Below are 23,986 nucleotides of genomic sequence, written 5' to 3' on the forward strand. Positions count from 1 at the left end.
CCCTCCCAGCGGTGGGATGCCTGAGACGTAAGAGACGGATTTCCTTCTCTTTCAACCTTTCCCCCATGCTCACCAAATCAAAGTCTCAGTTCATTTATGGGGGCTCTTCATCTAGCGATGATGAGGATAACATGAGTAAGTAATGTACTGTAAAAATAGCTGCAGTAGAAAATAGCTGTGTTGTCAGAATCAGAACAGAAGCACTTTCTGTTAAGAGTCCTGGATCCCCTCCTTAAAGAGCTGCAACAAAGGTGCCAGTACTACTCATTATGTAAATAAGAAAGCAATGATGGCTCATCTTGCAGAAAAGGGTCCAGTTCAAATGGTGGTAAGCAGTGCAGCCAAACAAAAGTTGTGTTTTGATCAAGGAACCCAGAGTTTTTGTATCCATGTGTCCACCTGTAACCCAAAGTACAGTAAGATCTCCCTCCTATCCTATCTCCAACAAATCTTTTTGAAATCACCCAGACTCTACATAGATGAAGACAAGGTCGGCTGAAGGGGAAACTGGTTATGCTGAAAAACAGAATTATGATATTCCATCACAAAATGCACATAATGGATTGTATTGAATATCCTACTAAATTAAGCGTACACATGCGGCCTTAAGTTAAGTGTGACCTTTTAGTTTTAACAGTTTTGCACAAGATGTGCATTTAAGCCTGAACACAACTAGATGCTGAAGGGCAATGACGCCCAAAAGTTCAGCTGCAACAAACTTGTCATAGGAAAACCACTAATTACTGCTGATATTAAGCTGCTTGCAGTAAAAAATGTGCAATTAGAATGAGTTTGTAGTGAAATTATTTGTGTAGAAAACCACCTTTCACCCAGGCTTTGTGTTAATTCCTGTTGAGGACATTAAATCATCAACTAAATAAGACCTTGGCTTCTCCTGTCCCTTAACCAGCCCAGTATTTAGCTGACCTTTACTTAGATCAGTCCCAGTTTTGTCTCTTTGCAAAAATGAAACCGAGAAAGAGGGGAAAAAATAAAAATGCAGGTGAACTATGGAAGCCCTTTCTTCTCTCCAGATAAATGTGAGCCTGTCACCTTTTAGTTAAAGACACTGAGCCTTCCTTTTTCTTATCTGTGAGATATTTGCATTAGTGTCCTATGTCTCCTCGACTGTGTGGCTAGCAACAGTTAGGCCAAGACGTTGCCTTCATTATCCTGTTGTGGGTTTGACTTCCTGATGCAGAGCAGGCAAGCAGTGCTTTTCATATTTGCATGTACATCAGACTATTGGGTAGAACTGATTGTTTAGAAGGACACAGAATTGTTCCCTATACAAGATGCATACCTACATTTCACTGATACCAAATAAGAAAAGACTCTGTGGGGATTATTTATAAGACTGCAGTGTATGCTTTGATTTATATTACTTGCAATCTGATTAAAATACAACTAGGTGAAAGATTAATTGAAAAATACTAACATTTTGGTAGTTCCTGGAACCTGGGTGGGGCTTGGGTAGATAGCCAAGACACAGAATAAATTAAATGTGATTAGGTATTGAGACAATAATATCTTGTGGGGAAAATTTTACCTTGTATTTGGAGGTTGAATATCTATGCAGTCAGAGCCAGCATCTCACAGCCATTAACTGCTTGTAAATGCAGTACTTCTGCTTCAACTTCTGGCATCAGTGTCATTTTGTTTTGTGCTTCTACACAGAGTACCTAAATGTTAAATACCTTACTCAAGGACATTAAGGTAGCTGGTGAAGGACAGGGGGACATCAAATATTTTAATTGTTCTTGTAGCCAGGACTGGAACTGACAACCTTCTGTTCACAAGCATGAGTCTCTTCACTATGTGTATACAGCTGCATGTTAGTAAAGAAGCAGCCTCAGTGCTCCGTGAGTGTCTACATGGGATGTGTTCAGGCAGTGTATTGAGTGTAGGTCACCTGCCTTTTGGCAGGACTCAGAGCCTGATACTCAAATACCTAATTACAAAATTAGGTGCTTAAAATGGAAAAAATAGACTTGAAGCACAAAATTTTGCTCCGGATTGTGTTTACTCTCGTGTTGTGCGAGTAAACGCAAGCTGTTACGCAATCTGTGTAGACATCTGGATTGATAATAAAGAGAAGCATATCTGTCAGATGCGTGTGAAACAGATGACTGAAACGCCTCCGATGTAGACATGCTGTGAGGTCAGTAAGGTCATTCACGTGCTGTATATTCAGGGAAAACATGTTGACCTGGTGGTTAGTGTGTTAACTCCTAAACAGAGATTTTTGCTGCCTTAAATAGGTAGGAGATTTTCCACCACAGCAAATACAGTGAATAAAAAAGACTCTCCTCTCATTTATTTCCAGGTATGAGGTCGTTTTCCAGCGCCTCTGGATCACTAGCATACAGGTCAGTCCAACTCTGCACATACACATTATCAGAAAATTTTTACTGCAGCTGGGACCTGTATAGTCCTATAAAGAAACCGTGTGGAGAGGTTCTTGATAGCAGTCAAATGGTTCTCCATAGTGGTGCTGCAAAGGACCATTTTCAGAATGTGTGAACAGTTAAGTCTTCTGATGCGTCTGTTTGAGGATGAAATTAAATGTTTGTGTATGTGTGTGTGTACCAGCATATCAGAGGAGGAGCCTGGCCCTCTGCGGAGCGACACTGAGGGAAAGAGCGTGACGAAAGTCAGCCGGACCTTCAGCTACCTCAAGAACAAGATGTACAAAAAGACCAGGGTGAGAGAACATAGAGTTTTTAATTATCCTTAGTAAAGTTGAATTGTCCTTAATGAAACTGTGGCAAGACTTTATTCCTTCAAGCAAGGATGACTGACACCAGGCAGCTTTTCAGCCTCACACTGCTCTACGGTCACACCAGGGGCTGCCCAGTGTATGTTCTTCTGTCTGCCTCTGAATAGCTCCCGTCGAACAGTTGTGGGTTACGTATCTTGCTTTAGGGCAAGTCACTGGATCTTGTAACAAGATTTTCCCAGTAGGTTTGGTTTTAAGCACAGATGTAAATCTCCGGTGTAAGATGTGGTCAAAGTCATCTGTTTTCTTACACAAAGCCATGTCAGGTCATTTTATCCATTGAGAATATTGTAGTCATTTCTTATTACATTGTGAGTGATGGCAATGCTTATTCTATCTATCAGGTAAAATCATTTTAGTGAAAGAAAAATAGTTGTCATGTGTACCTCACTTATGATTGGAAGTCATAGTATTTTTGTTTAGAGTTTAAAATGACACAGATAAATAGTCCTGTTTTGGAAGGGACTATATATAGTTGCTTAAAACTTAAACTTGTGTTTACTGTCTGTAATTTGGCAGCCCTTGCAAAGAGACTCGGGGTGAACAGGAAGTAAAACAGGAAGACAGAGTTGGCTGCGGTTTTATAATCTCATTGCTAACCTCAGTCATCGCTTTGCTTTTAAAGTGACAGGATTCGGAAGAAGCTCACCACAGTCAGACTGAAGACAATAAGTAAAGCTTGAATTTTTTGGCAAATGTTTGTTTGATTGCATCCATAATCTATTTATATATTCAGTGACAACCAAAATAGCCACCTCAGCAACCACACAGACCCCACCTCTCACAGACAACATTAAACTTCTAATTGGATCTAGTTTGTGCAGTTCTGACAGACAGCGTCTGTACCAGAGCGAAGAGTCATTTCAGTAATAGTACCTCCGGTTGCAAGCTAGTCACTTCCTCATTGCAGCTTTCCTGATGGAGCCTCAGTGCTGGTTGTAGCTTCAGACGCTCAGCCACAGCCAGGGATGCTATACAGGAGATTCCAAGGGAGCCATGGCTTCTCATTGAAATGGAAAGGTTGGCCAGAGGTATGCTATCAGTGCTCTGATTTCCCTGTCAACGTGTGGTGAAAGAGACAAGTATCATGTTAAAAGTGACCGGCGCTGCCGTCTGGGCTCATGTCTTTTTCCAGTAAAGTCAGTGCCTGTTACAGTATGTCTGACTAGATCGTCTATTTGTTTAAAGCTCTGGTTTAGTTGTCACAAGTGATCACATCTCCTGTTGAAAGTGCGTGTAGACAAAATAAATGTGCTGACAGCCGTCTTTGCTTCCTGTATTGTTCTAATAAGTTGTACTTTTAACAGGCATGGTTTTTAAAAATGATTCTTAGAAAGTTTACTGTGGTGACAAAGACTTTATCACGCCTCTAGTTCATGGAAGTTTGTTCATGTGTTTCTGCTTTGGTTAGACAGTTGTTGCAGGAAATGAGAATGATTGCTAAGTGTTGTAATGCCTATAAAACATGCAGGCTTGCTGTGGTCCAGTCAGCCTTATGGTATCTTGAAGCTACTAAACAAAATGAGCTCTAGTATGTCAGAGCTTTGTGGTCCCCTCAAACCAAGAAGCCCAGGGCCGGCCATTAAAATGTGCTGGAAACTCCATTTTCCCATTTCCTCTGGGTTTGGGTGGAGGCACTGTGATGTATGATGTAAATCCAACAGAATAAGAGTTCTGTTCTTCTCTGCATTACTTTATGGGATTGTGATTCAGCTCAGTGTACAAGATGACCAACAGCTGAGGATGACCTCGTCCATTAATGCAGAGGCAACAGAAAGACTACCCTGTTATGGAAAGGTCAGAGATTTGATTCCCAGACAGTGTGTCTCCGCCAGTAGTCATTCATCAAGTGTGTTTCATCGCTCTAAAGTCTTCTCTGCTTTTTCATCATAAGATGGTTTGAATAAAAGCTTTACAGTGGCTGAGTAAACACAATATGTAATATGAAAATGTATTGTCCTTTGGTAGAAGTGGTCGCTATAATTGGTAACTCGAATGTCAAAGTTTGTATGTTCTGCTCAGCATCATCTCTAGCAATATAAACCTCCACCAGTAATCCTATAAAAATATACCGAATTATCAGTTTATAAAGAAAATGCCATTGTCTTGTCTGACTCCCTGAAACAAAGATGCACTACATTTACAATAGTGTCTTAACGAGACAATTTGTTGTCAGCATAAGTAATGCATCACTTAATATGCAAAGCTCCTGCTGAGTAATAATGTTGCTCTGCTGGATTCAGTTTGGAATTCAACATAAGCAACTGGCCAAATGCTGAGACATTTAGTCAATTTCTGGTATGTTAGTCTACTCTACAGGGCACTAAGCACAGTTCTAAACATCTAATTGGCTGGTATGAAAGTAATTATTGAACTGAAAGTTACCTTCCTCTCCTGGCATGGTTGGTTTTGTGTTCTTAACTATGGAAGTATTCCATCTGTGCAGGAAAAGGAACGAGAGAAAAGGGATAAAGAGAAGGATGGCAAGGAGAAGGACAAGAAGGTGGTTAACAGTCATGTATTCACACCAGTCAGCCTCGGCCAGGCAGCCCAGTGCTCCCAGTGCAATAAGACTTTCAACAACAAGGAGGCTTTCCATTGCACACGTAAGTACTTAGTCTGTTCACTTCTTTTTCTTATTTTCATTGTTCTTTCATTCCAGTTTTTGTTTCTTTCATTGTTTCTCCCTAGTCAGGACTCCTGTTGCTTCAAGTCTAATTAAAGCCCTTTTTCAAAGTGTTGTAATCTATTATTAACATTGTTCATTTCTAATTTGAAAGCAGGCTAAGTGCTCTGCACTGCTGGGAAAACAACATTGAATATAGTGTAAGGAGAAATAAGAACATGCTATTTGGTCATATCAACTTATTATAAAGGCTCAGACAGTGCTTTTGGACCATATAAGTTTGATTTATGGACAAAAAACATTTATTTTGCCTGTCCACTGATCATAATAGAATATCTAGGCTTGCTTTTGGTTTTGCTGATGAGAACAATCAAGCATCAGAAAACAATCATTTAAATAAATGTGTGCTGTAATGTCAAAAAAGAGCTTCGGCCATGCAGAATCGCCCATACTTGGCTGAACCAGCTTCATGATTAGTTTGAAGTAGTGAAACTTTCTAAAGGGCTTCTTCTAATGTAACGCCATCAGACTTTCAGTACCCACAACTAAACAGTTTTTGCATTGTTTTCCACTGAAGCGGCAGCAGCCCTAAAGAGGATGTAGTTTATTGCACAAGCCTTTGGCGCAACTCCAAAAAAGGCCCAAAAAGGAGAAACCAGCTCTGCGATGGATCACAGTGATCCCCTGAATGGTCACAGTCTTCCTCAAATACTTCAGACTGGCAGAACCAGCTCTTGTTATGTTCAGTTGGTCTCGTTTGGGTTGTTGGAGCCACAGATGGTTCTCTGGGGGTGTTTTGGGGATGTTTGTACTTCGCAGATGTCTGGCTGGTGTCAACTCAGCAGACAAATACAGTGATCCTTTGTCTGAGATCAGCTGGAATTAGTTGGATGTCCACAAAAAGTGGTAAAATGCCCTATAAAACCATTTAAGAAGAGAAAACTTTAAGCTTGTTTTATTATGCGGGTCATAATTAGTTAGATACTTTTATCCAAATCTTTTTGACAGGAGCATGAGTGTATACACTTTTTCTGAGGTGATAATGTAGTGTAAGTGAAAATGAAACCCATAACCCTGTAAATGTTTCTGCCTTTTTATACTTGAGTATAGAAAGTATATCACACTAACTGAGAGCGTCAGTGTGTTGATGTAATCCTTAGAGCGGAAATGTTGCATGCATGTGAGCATGCGTTACAAGGTTAGATGTGGGTTTTACTTGTGCAACCTGTCTGTTTAAAACACTTCTGTCTACTGGAAACATGCCTCTATGAAAGTTGGTGGAAAGTTGGTGGAGCCTTGTTGTGAAGCTTGAGATTGACACGACCAGAGATTGTTGTTCCTCTGGCTGGCATTTCTTGATAGACCACTTCAATAGTATTTTTGTTTTTTCACGTGTGTGTATGTACGATAAGCATGAAAGGTTTCTGCTTCAAAGTAATTTCTTACGAAATGATTTGACAGTATGAAATTTAAAGTATGGTCAAAGTCTTTCATTAACTCAACATGATCAGATTACAGAGCAGATCTTATTTTAGCAATCTCGAATAATGAACCTTCCAAAATGGTGATTCGGGAATGTTTACATAATTGAAATTTTCCCATGCAATTCAGTGTTTATTTGCATGTGTCATTTCTCGGCCTGTCTCCCTTCTTTTTTTTTCTCCTTCGTCCACGAGCTGTGTTACCCCTCGATTGCATCACATGCTCTGCTCCAGTCTGGCTTTCATTAGTGGGCTGGTGGAGTTTCCTGGCCGGCTAGGAAAACCAGTCAGAATTTCTAGCCTCTACCTTTCCACTCACCCTCAACACCCACACCCCCTCCACCATGATGTTCATAGTATTCACTGAGCATTCTGTTGCTTTTCTTTCCAGACTGTAATGCTTCCGTCCACAAGGGCTGCAGGGACAGCCTGCCTCTTTGTGCTAAGGTGAACATAAAGGTAAAAGTTCTCTCAGAGTAACTCCATCACTGATTCTGTAGTATTGTGTTGTCCTCCAGTCAGTATTGATTTGAACTCCACATTCACTTTTATTCTCTTCTTCTCTGGCTAAACAGCAGCTTGCAGTACCAGATGCAAGCTCCATTCCTACAGTCACGATGAGGAACAAATGTGAGTGTCAAGCCAAACCTGGATTTTGTACAAATCTTCATTACCAGTTTTCATCTGCAGACTGGATGCCAAAGCACACTGAAGCTATTTTAACACTTAACTGTTAGAGTTTTCTTGTTTTAGAAATTATTTGAACCAAAGGTAACTAAACTTAGTATATATACTTAATTTCTACTTCTTTTACACTCACAACAAGTTTTAGGTTTTTTTTAGTGCAGCTGTGACTCAGTAGATAGAGGGGGTTCCCCGTATTGGAAGGTCGGCGGTTCAATCCCCGGCTCCCCCAGGCTGCATGTCGAAGTGTCCATGGGCGAGATGCTGAACCCCGAATTACCCCTGGTGGCTGTTCCGCCAGTGTATGAATGTGTGTGAATGGTGAATGCAGAGTAGTAAAAAGCTTTGAGAGGTTGAAAAGACTAGAAAGGCGCTATATAAATATAAAAATACAGAGTATTTACATTTGAGGGTTTCAAATTAGGGAGTGCTCAGTTTCTGTGCTATGATTCTATGCAGAAGCCATCAGGAAACATTGCCTCTACTGGGGAAGAACACCATGAACTCTATATATATATGTTTTTAGATCAGTTGTTTAGACTAAACAAATTCTCTAGTCCCTCAGACCTGTCAAACTTTTGAAAACCTATTGGATAAAACTTTATTTTACCATGAAGCTATTATTAATAATTGAAAATAAAAACAATTAAAATGTACTTATTTTTAAATGAAAGGACTTTAAATTAAACAACAACAAACATAACCAGACAAACAAAAGTGCATAACGTACAAAAAAAACAATACAAAACAGCACATACAACATCAGAGACAATGACAGACATCACTATCTAGATTTGAAGTTAAAAGTTTAAATCGGCTTTTGTCTGTATTTCATTCAGTTCCAAAGGTGCAGTGTAGTGGAAGGCAGTCTTCCGAGGTTCAGTATTTACCCGAAGGTTAATAAGGCTTTTTTATATAGTACACAGTGATGAGTATCATATTTATCTCCTGTAAAATATCTGTCTTCCGGTCCAGCTGGTGGGACAAGGGAGCGCCCCTGGTCAGCCATCTTGTCCCCTGAAGACCATTCTTCCCTGATGATCCCATCATCACGGAGACACACCAGCATCATGCCTTTCCATGGCAACAATCTCTCGAAGAGTCTCTCCATCAGCAACATCGCTGGGTGAGCTGCCGTGTGTGTCTGTTTGTTCGTTCGTGTATGTGTATGCAATGATGTGAGGACACAACATTACATTTCATTCAGTGTAATGTTTCTGTTTTCCCTTTTTTTTTTTTTTCGTTTTCATTGTATTTAAACACTGTATCTGCAGTTCACCATGTGTGTTTAATGGGTGTTTGTAGAAAACAATTAATATATGTTTTTCTTATTATTATCACTCCATTCAGTCCGGTGTTTGACGAGATACCCATTAAAGGCCTGCGGTATCTCTCCCAGTCTACTGACTCCCTCAACAGAACCAACCAGGTCACAGAGTCCATGGAATCACTTACTGATGAAGGTCAGTACACACAAGCACACACACAGTGATCTGACTATCCAAGACAGCAGCCTGTCGGCAGGGATCTAAGACTCTGAGCCGCTGGTTGAAAAACCGAGTGAATATTTATCTAAGTTGTAACAAAATCTGATATGGATAGTAATGAATTTTAGTTTTACATTCTTATTACAGTAATATTATACTGATTTAAAATGTATTTATTCATTCACATCTGAATGAATGAAATTATCAGAACATAAAATTGCATTTTCAATATTTAATAAATCAGGAAAATAATTATAAATAATAAAAAACAAATTTTCACAGATCTTGATATAAATTACTTGTTTTATGAAGTAACTTTACTAACAAGCTTCTGTATAAATAGTGTAAAATACAATTGAGTCTCTTTCCCGATGGTTACAATTTCTCAGTAAAAATGAAAGGTAATGTTTAAAAAATAATTCTCAACTTTGTATTACACTTAAAATGTTGTAGAAAATATAACATGATCTCCAAAATGTAAGTACAAGCTGTGTTGTTGGTGCAGGGACAGAGATGATGGACGGGCAGCTGATGGGGGAGTTTGAGGCAGAGTCCAAGGAGCTGGAAGCTGACTCGTGGAGCTTAGGTGTGGAGCAGCAGTACCTGCAGCAGCTGGACAAAGAGCTGGTGAAGAGGCAGGACGTCATTTATGGTACATTTAATTAACCGAAATATGCTTAGAAAGTGAATGTTATGTTAATAGGAAATTAAGGAAAATATTTAGGAACTTTAAAAAAGTGCAGTTGCTCAGTGTTTAACCAGTATAGTTTAAAAAAACATTTGTAGTAGAGTAGACTATAAATGGTTGTAGGTAAGGAAAAGAGAAAACAGGGTCAATGCCTTTTAGTCCTACAGTATAAAATAATAATTGGGATTCCGTGTGTTGTAGTTCGGTGTCATGGTAGACCAACTTTTCCCTCAGTGTGCCTTGATGACTTTCACTTCAGTTTGTTTCAGTTACATCTACAAGTCTCAATGGTCTATTGAGGCTACATATTTACTTAATTTAAATTAACATTGAGAAAAAGTATGTTTGTTTTGAAAGTCCTTGTCACTCTTTTCACGCTTTTGATTAGAATCCACTTGTGGCAAATACATTTTATTGAAATTATTCTACAAAGCTATTTTTTTGCTTGCATGTGAAGGTTTGCAGTGACAGTGCAGTACAGATTCAAGTCACGAATTCTATGAAACTCTTTGTAGACCACTAAGGTAGAAATATGTAGATCCATAGATCTGTGGGTGTATGAAGTGCCGCTCATGTCATTCTTTGTATGTCCTTCAGAGTTGATGCAGACAGAGATGCATCACATCCGGACGTTGCGCATCATGTCAGAAGTCTACAGCAAGGGCCTGCAGAAGGAGGTGCAGCTGGAGCTACAGACGGTGGAGAAACTGTTTCCCGTTCTAGATGACCTCTTGGAGCTCCACACGCAGCACATCCTCCGCCTCCTGGAGAGGAAGAGGGAGAGCCAGTTGGAAGGGGGGAGCTTTGAGGGAGGCTTTATCATCAACAGGATAGGAGACATCCTGGTCAGCCAGGTTAGAGGAGGGAGGGGCTGTTTTTTTCTGGAGGCAATTCAGCCTGTGTAGGAAGCCTGGAGGCTAAAGCTATTCACTATTTTATATGCAAAAGCATTAAAAACAAAATGTGTGCATTAGAAACACATTTCGTGAACTAGTCCCCTGACTTTTTCTCCGGTCAGCATTTCAGTTTGGCCAGTACTTTGGTTTATGAACTATAAAACTAATACCATTCCGATTAGCCTCAGCTGTGCTTTGTGTTTTGTTCCAATTAGGAAATGTTGTATGCTAACATGCTAAACAAATATGGTCAATATGGTAAACATTACAGCTGCTTAGCATCCGCATGTTATCATTGTCATTTTGATCATCTAGCTCTAAGCACTGCTGTGTGTCTGTGTACAGTCTCAGAGCTGATAGCATGGCGGTAGACTCATATTTCCAAGTTTCAGGACTGCTGTAACAGGTAACGGTCCTTAGCTCTGGGAAAAACTGTTTGAATCCATGGCTAAAGCCAATGTGTTAGTGTGCTGCATCAAAACAGTTCTAATGTGTAGTTACCTGTTAAATTATTGTTATAGCGCTCAATACTACCCACAAATTTCTCTCAGATCACTATTCAAATTAGTGATTAGTGCTACTACAGCACGTACAGTGTTAGCTTCCTAGCTTAGCTTATTACCAGTGTTTGTTTTGTGTATTCATGCCTGCTAAATTCTCCTCTAGTTCTCAGGATACAACGGTGAAAGTATGAAGAGGATATACGGAAAATTCTGCAGCCGCCACAATGAAGCCGTAAATTTCTACAAGGACCTCCTGACCAGAGACAAACGCTTTAAGGCCTTTATGAAAGTAACTTACTTTTCAGCCCCTCATATGTTTATCACGTATTTATGTCCTACAATAGTCTTACTTTACTGAGTTGCTTTTCATACTTTTGTATTTTCCCGACTATTTAGTGCTTTTGTGCTGAAAATACATTGCACTTACAGATGTCTGGTTTTTCAGACACAATTGTTTTTTGTAGAATAGATGATTAACAGACAGTCTGTTCTGTTGTATAGAGTGCTACTTATTGTGTTAACTGGGAAGCTTGTTCTTGTTCTGTCTCTTGCATCCCCACTTCATTTCACTGTGGATGTATTGAAAACATTTGTATAAAACACATTTATTTAGCAGTCAGTGCTTTTATTGTAGGTGTAACTGTCATAATAACAGTAAACACCTTCTCACATCTTATTACTGTATTGTTCTACGGCAAATGAGTTTTAAGTTTTCCTTTTGGTTATTTGAAACCTTGTGTTGTTTTGAGCCACCTGTTGTGTGGGCACGTCTTACTGAAGCACTTGTTGTTTGTTCTTCCAGAAAAAGATGAGTAGCAGCATTGTGCGGAGGCTTGGTATCCCAGAATGCATCTTGCTGGTGACCCAGAGGATAACAAAGTACCCGGTGCTGATTCAGAGAATGCTGCAACACACTAAAGGTCAGCTTCATGTCAAGCTCTTCTGAATAGTGGGAAGTGGGTGGAGTAGGGATGCACCGAAATGAAAATTCTTGGCCAAGGCCGAAACTGAATATAATGAATCAATTTGCAGAATACCGAACAAGTACATTCACATTTTCCCCATTTTATTTTACTATTGCATAAATGAAATAGTCAAAATCAGCTTTTTACTCAGTGTTTCCCACAGGATTTGGAGAGACTATGGTGGGTGGGTCCGAGGCCCGAGAGGGTCCGGTAAAGTAAATTACATGTGTCCATTTACTTTTAATGGACACATGTAATATTTTTTATACTTTCTGTGAAAATAATCCAATTAATCTCACTTCCATACTGTATAGATACCTTATTTTGAAAACCGGACATGTGTATCCTCGCACTAAATTCTTCAAGTCCGACCCATTTTGATAAATAATGTTGTATGTGGTTCTCGTATCGCGTAACATGAAGACTTCAGGCTAACTTAATCACCTTCTCAGAAACGAGTGACAGAAACACTCAAAGCAGGTCAGACCGTTTGTTGCCTTTTCTTAGAAGTCAGCCACAGATGGAGTGGATGTGCTAGGAGACAGTTCAGCAGAACAATGTCTGCATATGGCCATTTTTGCATGTTTCTTGGACACTTTAAAATGCGTCCACACTGCCGACATGTCAGCCTAATTGTTCGGTAAAATTTATTCGGTCTTTTGACGTATTAGGCCGAACACCAAAAGTGCCTTTTTTGCTATTTTCAGGCGATAATTTCGGTGTTTGAGCATTCGGTGCATTGCTAGGGAGGAGGAAGTTTGTTTTTAATTGGGACAATCGTCTACGGACTAGTATACCAGTCTAACAAAGCAGCAAATATTAAAGTATGTAGAGGAGTAAAATATACTGTAATACAGTCATGATTCACATATTTGCAACATATTTGGATGCATTATTTAAGGCATATGTAGGGAGATTACTTGTCATTCCTCATTGTTTCTTTGATTCTGTTGTTGTTGTTTTTACTGTTTCTACTGGTGACATTAAGTCGTTAATCTCTATCTGAGCCTTTCACACTGTAATCACACCACCTGAAATATAGATTGTGCGCTAATTATAAATGTATCTAAAGGATTTGGCAGGAAGTGGCAGAAAATAGAATAAGGACGAGAGTTGCATTAGTGTGAAGAAAATGTTAGAGAATCTAGTTGATTTGCAGTTCAAACCACATCTAAACATTTTAGCTTTCTCTTTTAAGAAAGTAAAGTTTTAAGACCTGTTAAGATGCATATTTTTGCACTGCACTGATGTGTGTTTGTTAAATCCACTAAAAGTGTAGTGTTTATCTACAGTGTTTTAAAAAAGAAATTCAAAAAATTCTAAATCAAAATCAAGTGCAGTTTCCACATTCAAGCAAGTCAGTTTTTCAGTATGACAACATATATTCCTGACCTTTTTGATCCTGAGAATAGACACATTTATCTGTGCTAAAATATAGTAGCTCATATAATAGCTCATCAGTATGATTTCAATTTAACTTCTCTCTATACATTTCAGCCTACCTCACTCACAATGCTCCAAAGTATTGCACACCAAAGTGTCACTTGTTTTAGAAAAGTTGGATTTCTCACACATGGTTTCATTTTTTTAAATTAGATGTGTTGAATGGGTGTTTTAAGGATAATAGATCAAGCATACTTTACGGAGCTGAAATATTTCACACCATATTTATATCTGATTTAAAGCAGCTCTCGTCAGCTGGCCTCCCACTGTGTACATTCTCTCTAATCCTTCCCCAAAGCCTGTTTATAGTTCTATGTGGGATGGGGGAGCTCTGACTTAATCCCCAAGGTGCTTTAAGAAGACTATCTCCTGCCAACTCTGATATATACTGAGTAGAAATAACACAGCACACTCTCAAGTTAGAGGTAGTATTTTGGTGCTCTGGAGCACTGAAGTACAACAACCACAGGAGGAACATATTGCACTTTGAGGGAAAATATTACATTTTCAGTCCAAAACCCAAGTACTAAATACACAAGAGGCATATCAGAGACTCATTGACTCTGGGGCTTTTCTTCTTTGCAGTTCTACTTTAAAATGAATTCATGTCCTCCTTGTTTCTCGTAATCTTGTGTGATTGTTGAGGAAAGAATCACAGTATTTTCAAATAAACGCTAATTTTTATGTTCATTTACAGCGAGTGAACCTCTACCTAGGTATCAGTCATCTCATCTAGCTCTTGACAAGAAAGTAAATAAATGCATTTCCCAAGATGTTAATGTATTTCTTTAAAGATTCTGAAAACCCTTTTCTCACTGATCTTATTATGCTGGTCCTACATAAGCATACATTTAGCTGATAATTTCACATGAGAGGTTTCTGTCTGTGCTGTTTTTTCTTATTTTTAGTGGCCGCCAGTTTAACAAATGCGATGGATTTCTGTGCAACAATCACACTTAAGCAACATCGGAATCAAATTAATTTAATTAATTTGGTCAAACAGAACCCGCACAGTTCTGATGAAGCAGCTGAGTTTAAACTTTTTTAACGCTTAATAAATAATACCTAAACTTTTATTGTGAAAGGTGTTGCTTATTTAGTCATAAATCTTTAATGTTATAGAGAAATATTCATTTGAAACTTTCAGGGACTTTAAGGAAAAAGTCAGTGCAGTATGGGTCACACCGTTTGATTGGCAAGTGAGAAGTTCAGTGCTCTGATATGCTCATCAGCAACAGAAACAAATGAATTCAGAGTTTCCTTTTTCTTTTCACCTTTTCTGACGCCTCGCTCTCTGATGACCGTAACACATTTAAAGATGCCAAAAACTGAAATCAGTAACATAATCATCTGTGTGCATTCTTAAGGTATGTTGAATGGACCTTTTCTAGAAAAAGGGAAAGTGATATGAAAAAAAACATGTATTCAGAATTTCTACTGTAATCAACCTAATGAGCAGAAAGTGTGGCCAATGTTGCATACAAATGAATAAGATAAATGGGCAGAACCGTGTATATTTTTGAGATACAAAAATCTTGCTTGAGGAAAGTACATGTGGAGCTGTTTTTAAGAAGGATTAATGTGGGTGTGGCAAATACGTTTTAAAAATGTTGTGGACCACGAGTGCAATCTTGGAACAGCTCATTCTCAGCAGCAATAAATAGTATTTTGGTGTGTGCTCAAATTATACAGGTAGGAGAAAGATTATGTGTAAATGAAAGAGGCAAAACTCAATACACATGAAAGAAGTTTAGGTGATTTTATAGAGGTGTGTGTGTGTCCATTTCCACCAACTAAAACCATAAAAAGGCTTTCATTACTGCCTGCAATGCAATTTACAATAAGAGGTTTCTGAGCGAGTGGAAACGCAGGCACAGTTAAATGCCAAAATGGGTACCAGAATTTCACTGCAAATAAACACCTCCTTAGCTGTGCCGCTCTACCCATGTGGTTAAAGTGTGTTAGTTTGGAGCCATTAAAATACCAAATGGTCTTACCTAACAATAATGGCCTGCAATGGTACATCTGCTCGTTTTGCACCTGTATAAAAATGTTTATAAGTGAATTTCAGTTAAGTGTTTTATGCTCTGGTTTGAATCTAACCTGACACTTTTGTTAACGCTAATGTGTAACCTCTCTCGTCACTTGTGGAACACAGAAAGCGAGGAAGACTATGAGGACCTGACGGAGGCTGTTCGGCTGGTGAAGGAGGTGATCGCTGCGGTTGATAGCAAGGTGAACGAGCACGAGAAAAGACGCCGTCTTAAGGATTTTCATAGCCGCATGGACAGCAAGTCCATCATGATGCTGAAGAATGGTCAGATTTTCGCCAGGGAGGATCTTCTGAGGAGGAGGCTTATCCATGACGGAGTGCTGCAGCTGAAGAACAGCCAGGGAAGGCTAAAGGGTAAGGAGACACCTACAGACTGTTTTTCTGCCTACTAACTGACCGCACATTCTCTCTTTTCCTCTGTAAATATGTAAAAATTTGGTAATGTGAAAAATATGTTCATGTATTTTAACGTTCACTTATTCAACCACAACTACTTTTCTCCTGGCTGTTCTCCAGACATCCATGCTCTGCTACTATCAGATGTCTTCGTTTTCCTCCAAGAGAAAGACCAGAAATATGTCTTCGCCATGCTGGTAGGATCCTGCTGTCATCTCTCTCTCTCCTTCTGTCTTTATATCTCACATCATTCTCCTCTCTTCCCCCTTCCTTCTGCTGTACCCTCCATTTTACCCTCCATCCCTCCAGTAATAAAGATCTTATGAGCGCTGCCAGAGATGTTGTTGTCATATTTTCCTATCCCACTGTTGTTGCTCTTCACATTAGCTGGCCTGCTTAGCTTTCCTATTGTGTAATATTGCCTGCCTCTAGCTAGTTAGCTGCACCTAATAAAGCTGTTCTGGCCCTCACTATCTAACCTAACTGTGATAAATCATATAGGTTTAAGTAGCTTTTTCCGTGTTTACAGGACTCACAGTTTCATAGCATGGCACATACACGCAGTAGAGGGAATGAAAGAGGGGCAGGCCCGTGGCATAATATTCACATCCATGATTAAAAAAGGCTTGGCATGTTTGAATTGAGGCTGTTGACAGTGGAAAGAGGAATAACATGTGGTGGGATAAGCTTTAGTTCTGTGGATCCCCAACAGTACAGGCAGCCAGTCACCTGAACAGAAGAGAGAAGGTATTCCTGTACAGCTAAATGTAATATAAGCTAATATGAGATTCTAGGAGTTAGTCAAGTTAGTCAGAGTTAGATGTTTTAGTACAAATTCCACGTTTTTGTTTCCAAAGACAGTTTCTTTAGTGGAGCTGCAGTTGAAGCATAGTGAAACAAAGGTAGAATTTTCTACACAAAATGACTACATTTGAAAGATACCCACTCGATTTTACTTGATTTGAATTTTAAATGCAGCTCTTTTGTTCCTATTTTTCTTTACAGCATAGTCATAGTAAAAAGCCAGACTTAAAGAAAAATTTCAAGAGATTACAGGAAAAACTTTGGGATATGGTTAAAATAAACAGAGTTTTACTGGGTAGAGCAGAAATGACACAGGGGTTTGTGGCGTGAACACACTAAACTGTGCTTTACAGCCTTCAGGATGTACTGGTGAGGTTCTAGAAGTCAGCTGACGCCTAAGAGGATGATAACATTAACCAAATCTCATTTTGTCTTCTTTCTGTTTTATTCCACGTCTTTTTCTTCTCACTTTTCCTATAATCCTCCTTATCCTATCCTTCTGTCTCCATTGCACTTGTTTCTATCATGCTTTTATTACCCCGCTTTCCTTTTTGCTTCCTCCCTTCTCACCATAATTATCCTGCTCCTCTCCCCTCCCCCTGCTTCAACCCACTCTGTTCCTGCTTTTCCTGTCCTCTCGCCATCCTCAACATTTGTCTTCCCTCCTCCCCCTCTCCTCATTGACCCTCCCACTGTCATCTTTTTTTTATTCTCCTCCAACCCTCTCCATTTTTGACCGCTCTCCTCTCCCTGTAGGACCAGCGCTCCACAGTCATCTCCCTTCAGAAACTGATTGTGAGGGAGGTCGCCAATGAAGAGCGCGGCCTCTTCCTCATCACTGCAGGCATCGAGAAGCCAGAGATGATGGAAGTATTGGCCAGCTCGAAGGATGAACGCAACACCTGGATGCAGCTCATCCAGGAAGCCATGCAGTCCATGTAAGTGGGATTTATTTAAATGTTTTAAAGTTTTTACTTACTTACCACCCCTTACTTAGCACATTTATGTTAGTACTGCTGAAAAAAGTTTTACCTCAGCGTGTAAGCCTAACCTGCCCCATTTACTTTAACCCATAACCTTTACTGCAGAACAAAGTGCTGAACTTTGGGTTCACCTGTGTGTTGTAACCAAGGAGTTAGAGCCCAGTTATCTTGATAGTAATAAACGGTAAGCTGTGACAGAGCACTTTGCTGTCAGGAGGATTAGCACTACTCTACCTGGGGATGGGATGTACTCAGGGACAGTCTAATGCTGGATTGGCTTCAAGGGCAGCTCACTATAAGCAGAGGATTATTCGACTGCTGCCAGTGGGAAGGAGATTTAGTACTCCTTCTCTTTCTCCCCCTGTCTGACTTGTCAAAATACAAAATTGAGATCAGGCTATTGGCAGGAATGGAGGAGATAAAAACAAAAACGAAATTTTACTGATGTTCTGTCTTTTCCAAAATCGAATTTTTAGAACTCTTCGGGTTGTCTAATCCCTGTCTAGTGAAGGTGTTATATGGATGTAACATGTATGTCGATGTTACACATGCTGATTGGTTGTAGATAAAACTGAAGCTAATGATTATTTTCATCCATCCTTATTTAAATAATTGTTTAGTCTATAAAATGTCAGAAAATAGTGAAATAGTGGAAATTTTACCTGTAACATAATTTTAACATAATTTACTTAACTAAATTTAAAAGTAACACATCACACTTGTTTTTTGTTGTTTTTTTTCTTGGTTGGACAGGGAGAAGGATGAGGATGAAGGGATTCCCAGTGAGACGGAAGATGACAAGAGACAACTGGAGACTAAAGCCAAGGAAATGAGAGGTGAGAAAAACACATTCAGAGCGTTTGCGTGAAAGAAAAAAGGGACAAGTTTGATCCAAATAGCACAAAATGTTTTCCTCACGGCCCTTTTCTCTTTCTTCCTGTCCATCTCTGCTGGTCAGATCTGTTGAGGCAGAAGGATACAGAGATCATGTCTCTGCTGGAAGAGAAAGTGCAGCTCTTCAGGGGGATGTGGGAGGGCTTGAACCCAGGTGAGGAGGTCTGCCGGCAGGGCGAGCCTTTCTTCAGGTCAACCTGCAGCTTGGAGCCGCCCAGGGGGGCATCCATCATGAAGAATGCCCTGCAGGAAGGTAAGGCAGGCAAACAGAGTGTTTATTATGTATTTGCTGAAAGTATTAAGTCACACAGATGAAAACTCACGTCTCTTCCTCTGCACCCCACTCTACTCCCAAATAATGTGAAGAAAACCTCTAGACAAACACAGTGTCTGAGTTTTACTCTACTTCCATGCAGAGTGCCATCATCACCATACAGAAAGATGGCTGTGAGGAAGACTTAATATTTGTAAAGAAAAACTTAAGTTTTTGTACAGTTTTACGGGCACTATTTGCCATTTACAGCCATCTTCATTCACAATACAATTTTGAGAAATTTCTTCTTCCACCTAGGTTTGAGTGTGCGTGTGGAAAAGTTCCATTTGGACACATATCTGATATTTAACAAGTACTAATGCATTTGTGGCATGTATCTGATTTATATGTAAATCTGAACCTGAAATCCATCAGATGAGCACACGCCTAATAATTCACCTTTTATCTGAGATACTTGAAAGATAATTGTCTTGATAGTTGGATCTTAACATAGCTTGAGAGAGCAGAGGTTTGAGGGAGAACGGGTTTGCATTTTGGGATGATTTTAAGGAATGTATAGGATGAAAGGACATGAAAGGAGTCAGATTATGTTTTAAGATTTTATTTCAGCTCTGTTTGGTGCTTTGCAGCCTCGTTCATCAAATGTGTATGAAACAAAAGCAGCATGAAGTGAGAAGTAAACTGAGAGAGAAACTGTATATTATGACAAAGAGAGAATGAAATGTGGAGGAAGACAGAGGAGCACACCACGTTATCTGCACATTAAGTTCACTTTCAATTTAAACAAGTGGGTATGTAAAATGTTAGCAGATAAAAACAAAACTGCTGCAGTATTTCAAGCCTGAGTGTGTCTAATAGTATTCTTAAACCATTTTATGTTGGTGAATCAGATAATATTCAGATTATGAAAGATTTACTGGATTTACTTTACTAGACAGTTTACTAGGAGACAAAAATAAGATTTATAATTATCAGTAGTAATGTCATTCAGCAGCTTTTTTTCTCCTTGTTTTCACTGGAAAAGTCACAGTGCTGTGTGGGCTACAAGTACAAATGTGGATAATGCTGTATATGTCTTGTACATCATTTCAGATGGTAAAGATATTTAAACTTGTAGTTAAAGAGGTCTGTGGTTCAAACAGGTTGTCAATGGTTGCCTAGCAACAGGAGCCAGTACAGGTTGGCAACAGAAGTGGCTGGATGGCTTCATGAGTGCAGAGCTGAACTGTAACACAATTAGCCAGGATAAATCACTTACTGACGTGTGTGTGTGTGTGTGTGTGTGTGTGTGACAGTGGAGACGTTACAGGCGCTGGTCAATGGCAGCCTGGGTGGGGCGATGGCCAGCGTCCAAGATGGAGGAGGCGCAGGGCCGGTGTGTTTGCCCCGTCGAGCCGAGACCTTCGGAGGCTTCGACAGTCACCAGATGCACAGCAGTAAGAGTAGGTCTTTTGCTGCAACTTGTTCTTTTAGGGATAAATTGTGCAGACTGGCCAAGCCAGAATACATGTTTGAAGCTTGTAATTGTCAAAGACACCCCTACCTGCTGGTGCAGATAACTGCTTCGACTGAACGACTGAACAGCAAATGTGTGGTGACACTGCCCAGCCCAGGGTTGAAAAGTAAAATATTTCACGTTTCATCCTAAAACTGATTTTTAGTGGTCATAACACCACAACTAGCACTTCCCACAATACCCCTGTTCAGTGCAGTTAGATAAAACACTTTAGATGGAGACTTGGACAGCAGCGCTGATGCTTCCTGAGGGAGACGTGGCCTGTGGCAATACCTCTGAACTGTTGCCGTGCAAGCTCAGAGTGGGACTACTCTACTGTCAGTGTTGCAGATATTGGAAAAATGGCACCACAGAATGTTTTTGTCAGGGTGATGTTTTTTATATATATATATATATATATATAGGCTCCAGTCCCCCACGACCTGCAGTTCTTACACTGCTTTATTGGTTAGTGTTCATAAGTTCATAATGTGCATTTTGTTGCTTGATATGAATTGTACTGGACACCTGTGCAGTATCAAAAACACCATATACTGACCAAATGATTCGTATATCCACTCCAAAAATGTTAAACATAAGCTTGTTTTAAAGGCACATTTTCAACATGTGACATTACTGTATTAAAAATGTATTAAAAACTGAAATGTTCTCTTTTAGTGGACCTGAATGTGTAATCCTTGACGCCTGGTTCATTCTTTTCTCCTGTGGTTTCCCTTTATGTCAGGTGGAGACAGAGATGAGAGCGAGGATACAGCAGGAGATCTGCGCAGGACGGAGTCTGACAGTGTTTTAAAGAAGGTCGGCATCTCAACAGCCAATTATTCTTGACTCTGAAGCCGCTACGCCCCCACGCCTCAGTCAGAACCTGAGGCCATGTGTGAGGGCGCATTTGTCCTCCAACATTAACAATACCATTAAGATGAATTTAGCAGCTCCTCTCCCTCCAGTGAATTAGCCTCTTGACTCCTGCTACGTCCCGTTGCTAAGGGCAACCATCAGTTGTGTAACAATTCAATAGCGGATGGAAATGAATGGGCTGTGTTTAGCAGCTGCTATTGTAGCTCTGCACTTTGTAGTCATTTATCCTGCAGATATCCAGAAGCTGGACTGTACAGAATTGTTTCTTGAATGTTTAGTGGAGCCAAGCTACAGTAGTACACTGTTTAAAGCATTTTTTAGTCTCTGAACCAACTTGACACCGGGCCATTCCTTGTTTATATTACAATATGAACAAAAGAGCAGTAGAATTGATTTTTATTAACATTTCACCCATGGCATAGAGTTCAAAGGGGGGGTTCAGCAGTAAAACAAGGGAGTGTTTGTAGAAGTTTATGCAGGCCTTCTAGTTACGTTTCATTTAAACAATCGTTATTTAAAATACAGCTGAAAGACTGCAGTTTTACTCTATCAACTGTACATAATCATACTTAGATACAATTAGATTTTACAGCGTACCCACGTGTATGGCTATAATCACATTCACACTGCCATATACACAGGACAGTAAGCATGTACACAAACTGCACACACACGATGAGACACACTGAAAGAAGCATGTATGTGAGTGCATTACTCTGTTCTGGCTGTGCAGTAGTTATTGTTTGTGTTTGTGTGCAGGGAGGAAACGCCAACCCGCTGCTGCTGCTGAAGAGGAACAGTGAGGTAACACTGACTTCCTGTCTCTAACTCAGTTAGAGCTGCTGCTTACATGGAAACTGTCAAAACAATGTTACCATCATCTTTATCAGCGTCAATAAATGTATAAGCTGAAAATAGTCATTATTGCAATATAGAAATGTGTATTACTGGTATTAGTCAGTAGCATTACACTTAACTAAGAAATTAAAACCAAAATGGATCAAAGTACCATGTTAGTGATAGTCATAGTCTAAAAAAGCCATCCATAGTTTCAGCAGTGGTTTGAGCTAAATGTTAAGTTTAAACGAATCAGGTGATTGCAAAACCTCTGGCTGACCATGAATGTCTGCACAATGTTGTTGACTAATCCGTCTCATAGAAGTTGAGATATTTCACCAATCAAATGAAACCCTTGACTTCCTGGTGCTCTAGAGTAAAAGTCAGAACTGCCAAATTATGTATGTGATCCTCTGAGTACCATGGATATATTTTAGTGGCATTCCATCCAAAAGTTGTGAAGATATTTTATTAAAGGTTCTATAAATCAACTTGCATAGAAATTCTGAAATGAAGCAGGGACACAGATTCATTCAAACACTTCTGCATTCATATTCATTCACCGTCTTTCTGCAGATGTTCTGTGTGTGTTCAGTGCTGTTTTTGCTGCAGTTGCCAGTGATCATTAAGTGGAGTATTTTGTGTCCTAGTAAGCATTGTGACAGCTGAAAGCTCAGTCGCCTTGTCTCTTTGTCAGTGATTAAATGGAGAAAAGGTCATATCATTGTAAACTCAAGTTGGTTTAATGATGGCTTTATCTAAGAGTCTTTCATATTACATGAAATCCACGTTTAAAGTCAACGTTTAAAATGAAGCACTCCCACCATCCATGGTGCATTTTAACAAGCAAAGTCAAGTGCAGCAATAAGCAAGACAACATCAAACAGACATTTTCTCCATGCAACAGAAAAGTTCACAACAAGACACGACAGACAGGTGTTCTGAGTTTACAAGACACTCAGTGATCTTTCATTTCCATCAGCAGGTTCTCCACAGCGTCTCCAATCTGCACCTCCTGCTCAGCACTCTGCAGGTAACATGGCTTCCATACAATGTTAACTCCATATCAGAATTGAAATGATGCAACTCTGTGAAGCTTTTAGTTGTCATTGTGAGTTTGTAAACATCACTTCTTTTGTGAAACTAAGAGGAAAATATGATTTGAAAAAGGTGCATATCCATAAAGACAGGCAAAAGAACAGCTTTAAGAAAATACCAAGAGTGATGTGTTTGACCTAATCAATCTGCCCTGCGTCTCTGATTGTTCTATCCCAGGCGGTGGTGGTTCAGCAGGACAGTTTCATAGAGGATCAGCGGCAGGCCCTGAGCGAGCGCTCCTCCTCCTGCACGTCTTTATCGCGGCCGTCCTCAAGGCCCAGCTCACTGATTGAACAGGAGAAGCAGCGCAGCCTGGAGAAGCAGCGGCAGGAGCTGGCATCCCTGCAGAGACAGCAGACAGCTCATGCTGAGGAGAAGAGGAGAAGGGAAAAGGAGTGGGAGCTGAGGGAACAGCAGCTGACTGAAAGGGAGGTGCTGGTGAATGTACAGGTATGGTTTTATGCTGTAATAATCTACCTTGTAGAGTATTTACCTGATAAATACATATATGATATGATATATACAGTATACAGTATATTCAGGGTTTCCTGCAGTGATGGCAGGCTGCCGTTAAAAATGTCCATTTGACTGAAAATTCCAGTCTTTTAAAGTTTAGTTTCACTGATGTTAAAGCTGTAAGGTCAAATTAAAACTGAGGCGGATGCAAAGACACAGCAGTAGTGGTAGAAAGGTTTAGTTTAGTGGCTAAAGATAGGTCACT

At 39.8% G+C, this 23,986-nt stretch overlaps 1 protein-coding gene across 8 annotated transcripts in view; it reads left to right on the plus strand.

The window, feature by feature from the left end:
• LOC119890616 (A-kinase anchor protein 13) overlaps positions 1 to 23,986 on the plus strand; it is a 102,040-nt gene that overhangs the window by 70,511 nt on the left and 7,543 nt on the right. For 4 of the 8 annotated variants that reach the window (XM_038701956.1, XM_038701963.1, XM_038701957.1 and 1 more), the window contains 21 exons: positions 2,327 to 2,369; positions 2,593 to 2,704; positions 5,226 to 5,385; positions 7,278 to 7,345; positions 7,462 to 7,516; positions 8,546 to 8,696; positions 8,921 to 9,033; positions 9,563 to 9,709; positions 10,343 to 10,599; positions 11,308 to 11,433; positions 11,947 to 12,064; positions 15,711 to 15,959; positions 16,122 to 16,198; positions 17,562 to 17,743; positions 18,542 to 18,624; positions 18,747 to 18,935; positions 20,252 to 20,398; positions 21,197 to 21,270; positions 22,090 to 22,134; positions 23,150 to 23,200; positions 23,443 to 23,715. In XM_038701956.1, coding sequence (XP_038557884.1) covers positions 2,327 to 2,369; positions 2,593 to 2,704; positions 5,226 to 5,385; positions 7,278 to 7,345; positions 7,462 to 7,516; positions 8,546 to 8,696; positions 8,921 to 9,033; positions 9,563 to 9,709; positions 10,343 to 10,599; positions 11,308 to 11,433; positions 11,947 to 12,064; positions 15,711 to 15,959; positions 16,122 to 16,198; positions 17,562 to 17,743; positions 18,542 to 18,624; positions 18,747 to 18,935; positions 20,252 to 20,398; positions 21,197 to 21,270; positions 22,090 to 22,134; positions 23,150 to 23,200; positions 23,443 to 23,715 — 2,720 coding nt within the window. The remainder of the gene's footprint in view (positions 1 to 2,326; positions 2,370 to 2,592; positions 2,705 to 5,225; positions 5,386 to 7,277; positions 7,346 to 7,461; positions 7,517 to 8,545; positions 8,697 to 8,920; positions 9,034 to 9,562; positions 9,710 to 10,342; positions 10,600 to 11,307; positions 11,434 to 11,946; positions 12,065 to 15,710; positions 15,960 to 16,121; positions 16,199 to 17,561; positions 17,744 to 18,541; positions 18,625 to 18,746; positions 18,936 to 20,251; positions 20,399 to 21,196; positions 21,271 to 22,089; positions 22,135 to 23,149; positions 23,201 to 23,442; positions 23,716 to 23,986) is intronic. The other 4 variants (XM_038701960.1, XM_038701962.1, XM_038701959.1 and 1 more) reach the window with 4 other exon arrangements.

Source organism: Micropterus salmoides, unplaced genomic scaffold, assembly GCF_014851395.1.
Source record: "Micropterus salmoides isolate LMB-PRFRI ecotype aquatic unplaced genomic scaffold, ASM1485139v1 Ms_hic_scaffold_6, whole genome shotgun sequence".
Classification (NCBI taxonomy): Eukaryota; Metazoa; Chordata; class Actinopteri; order Centrarchiformes; family Centrarchidae; genus Micropterus; species Micropterus salmoides.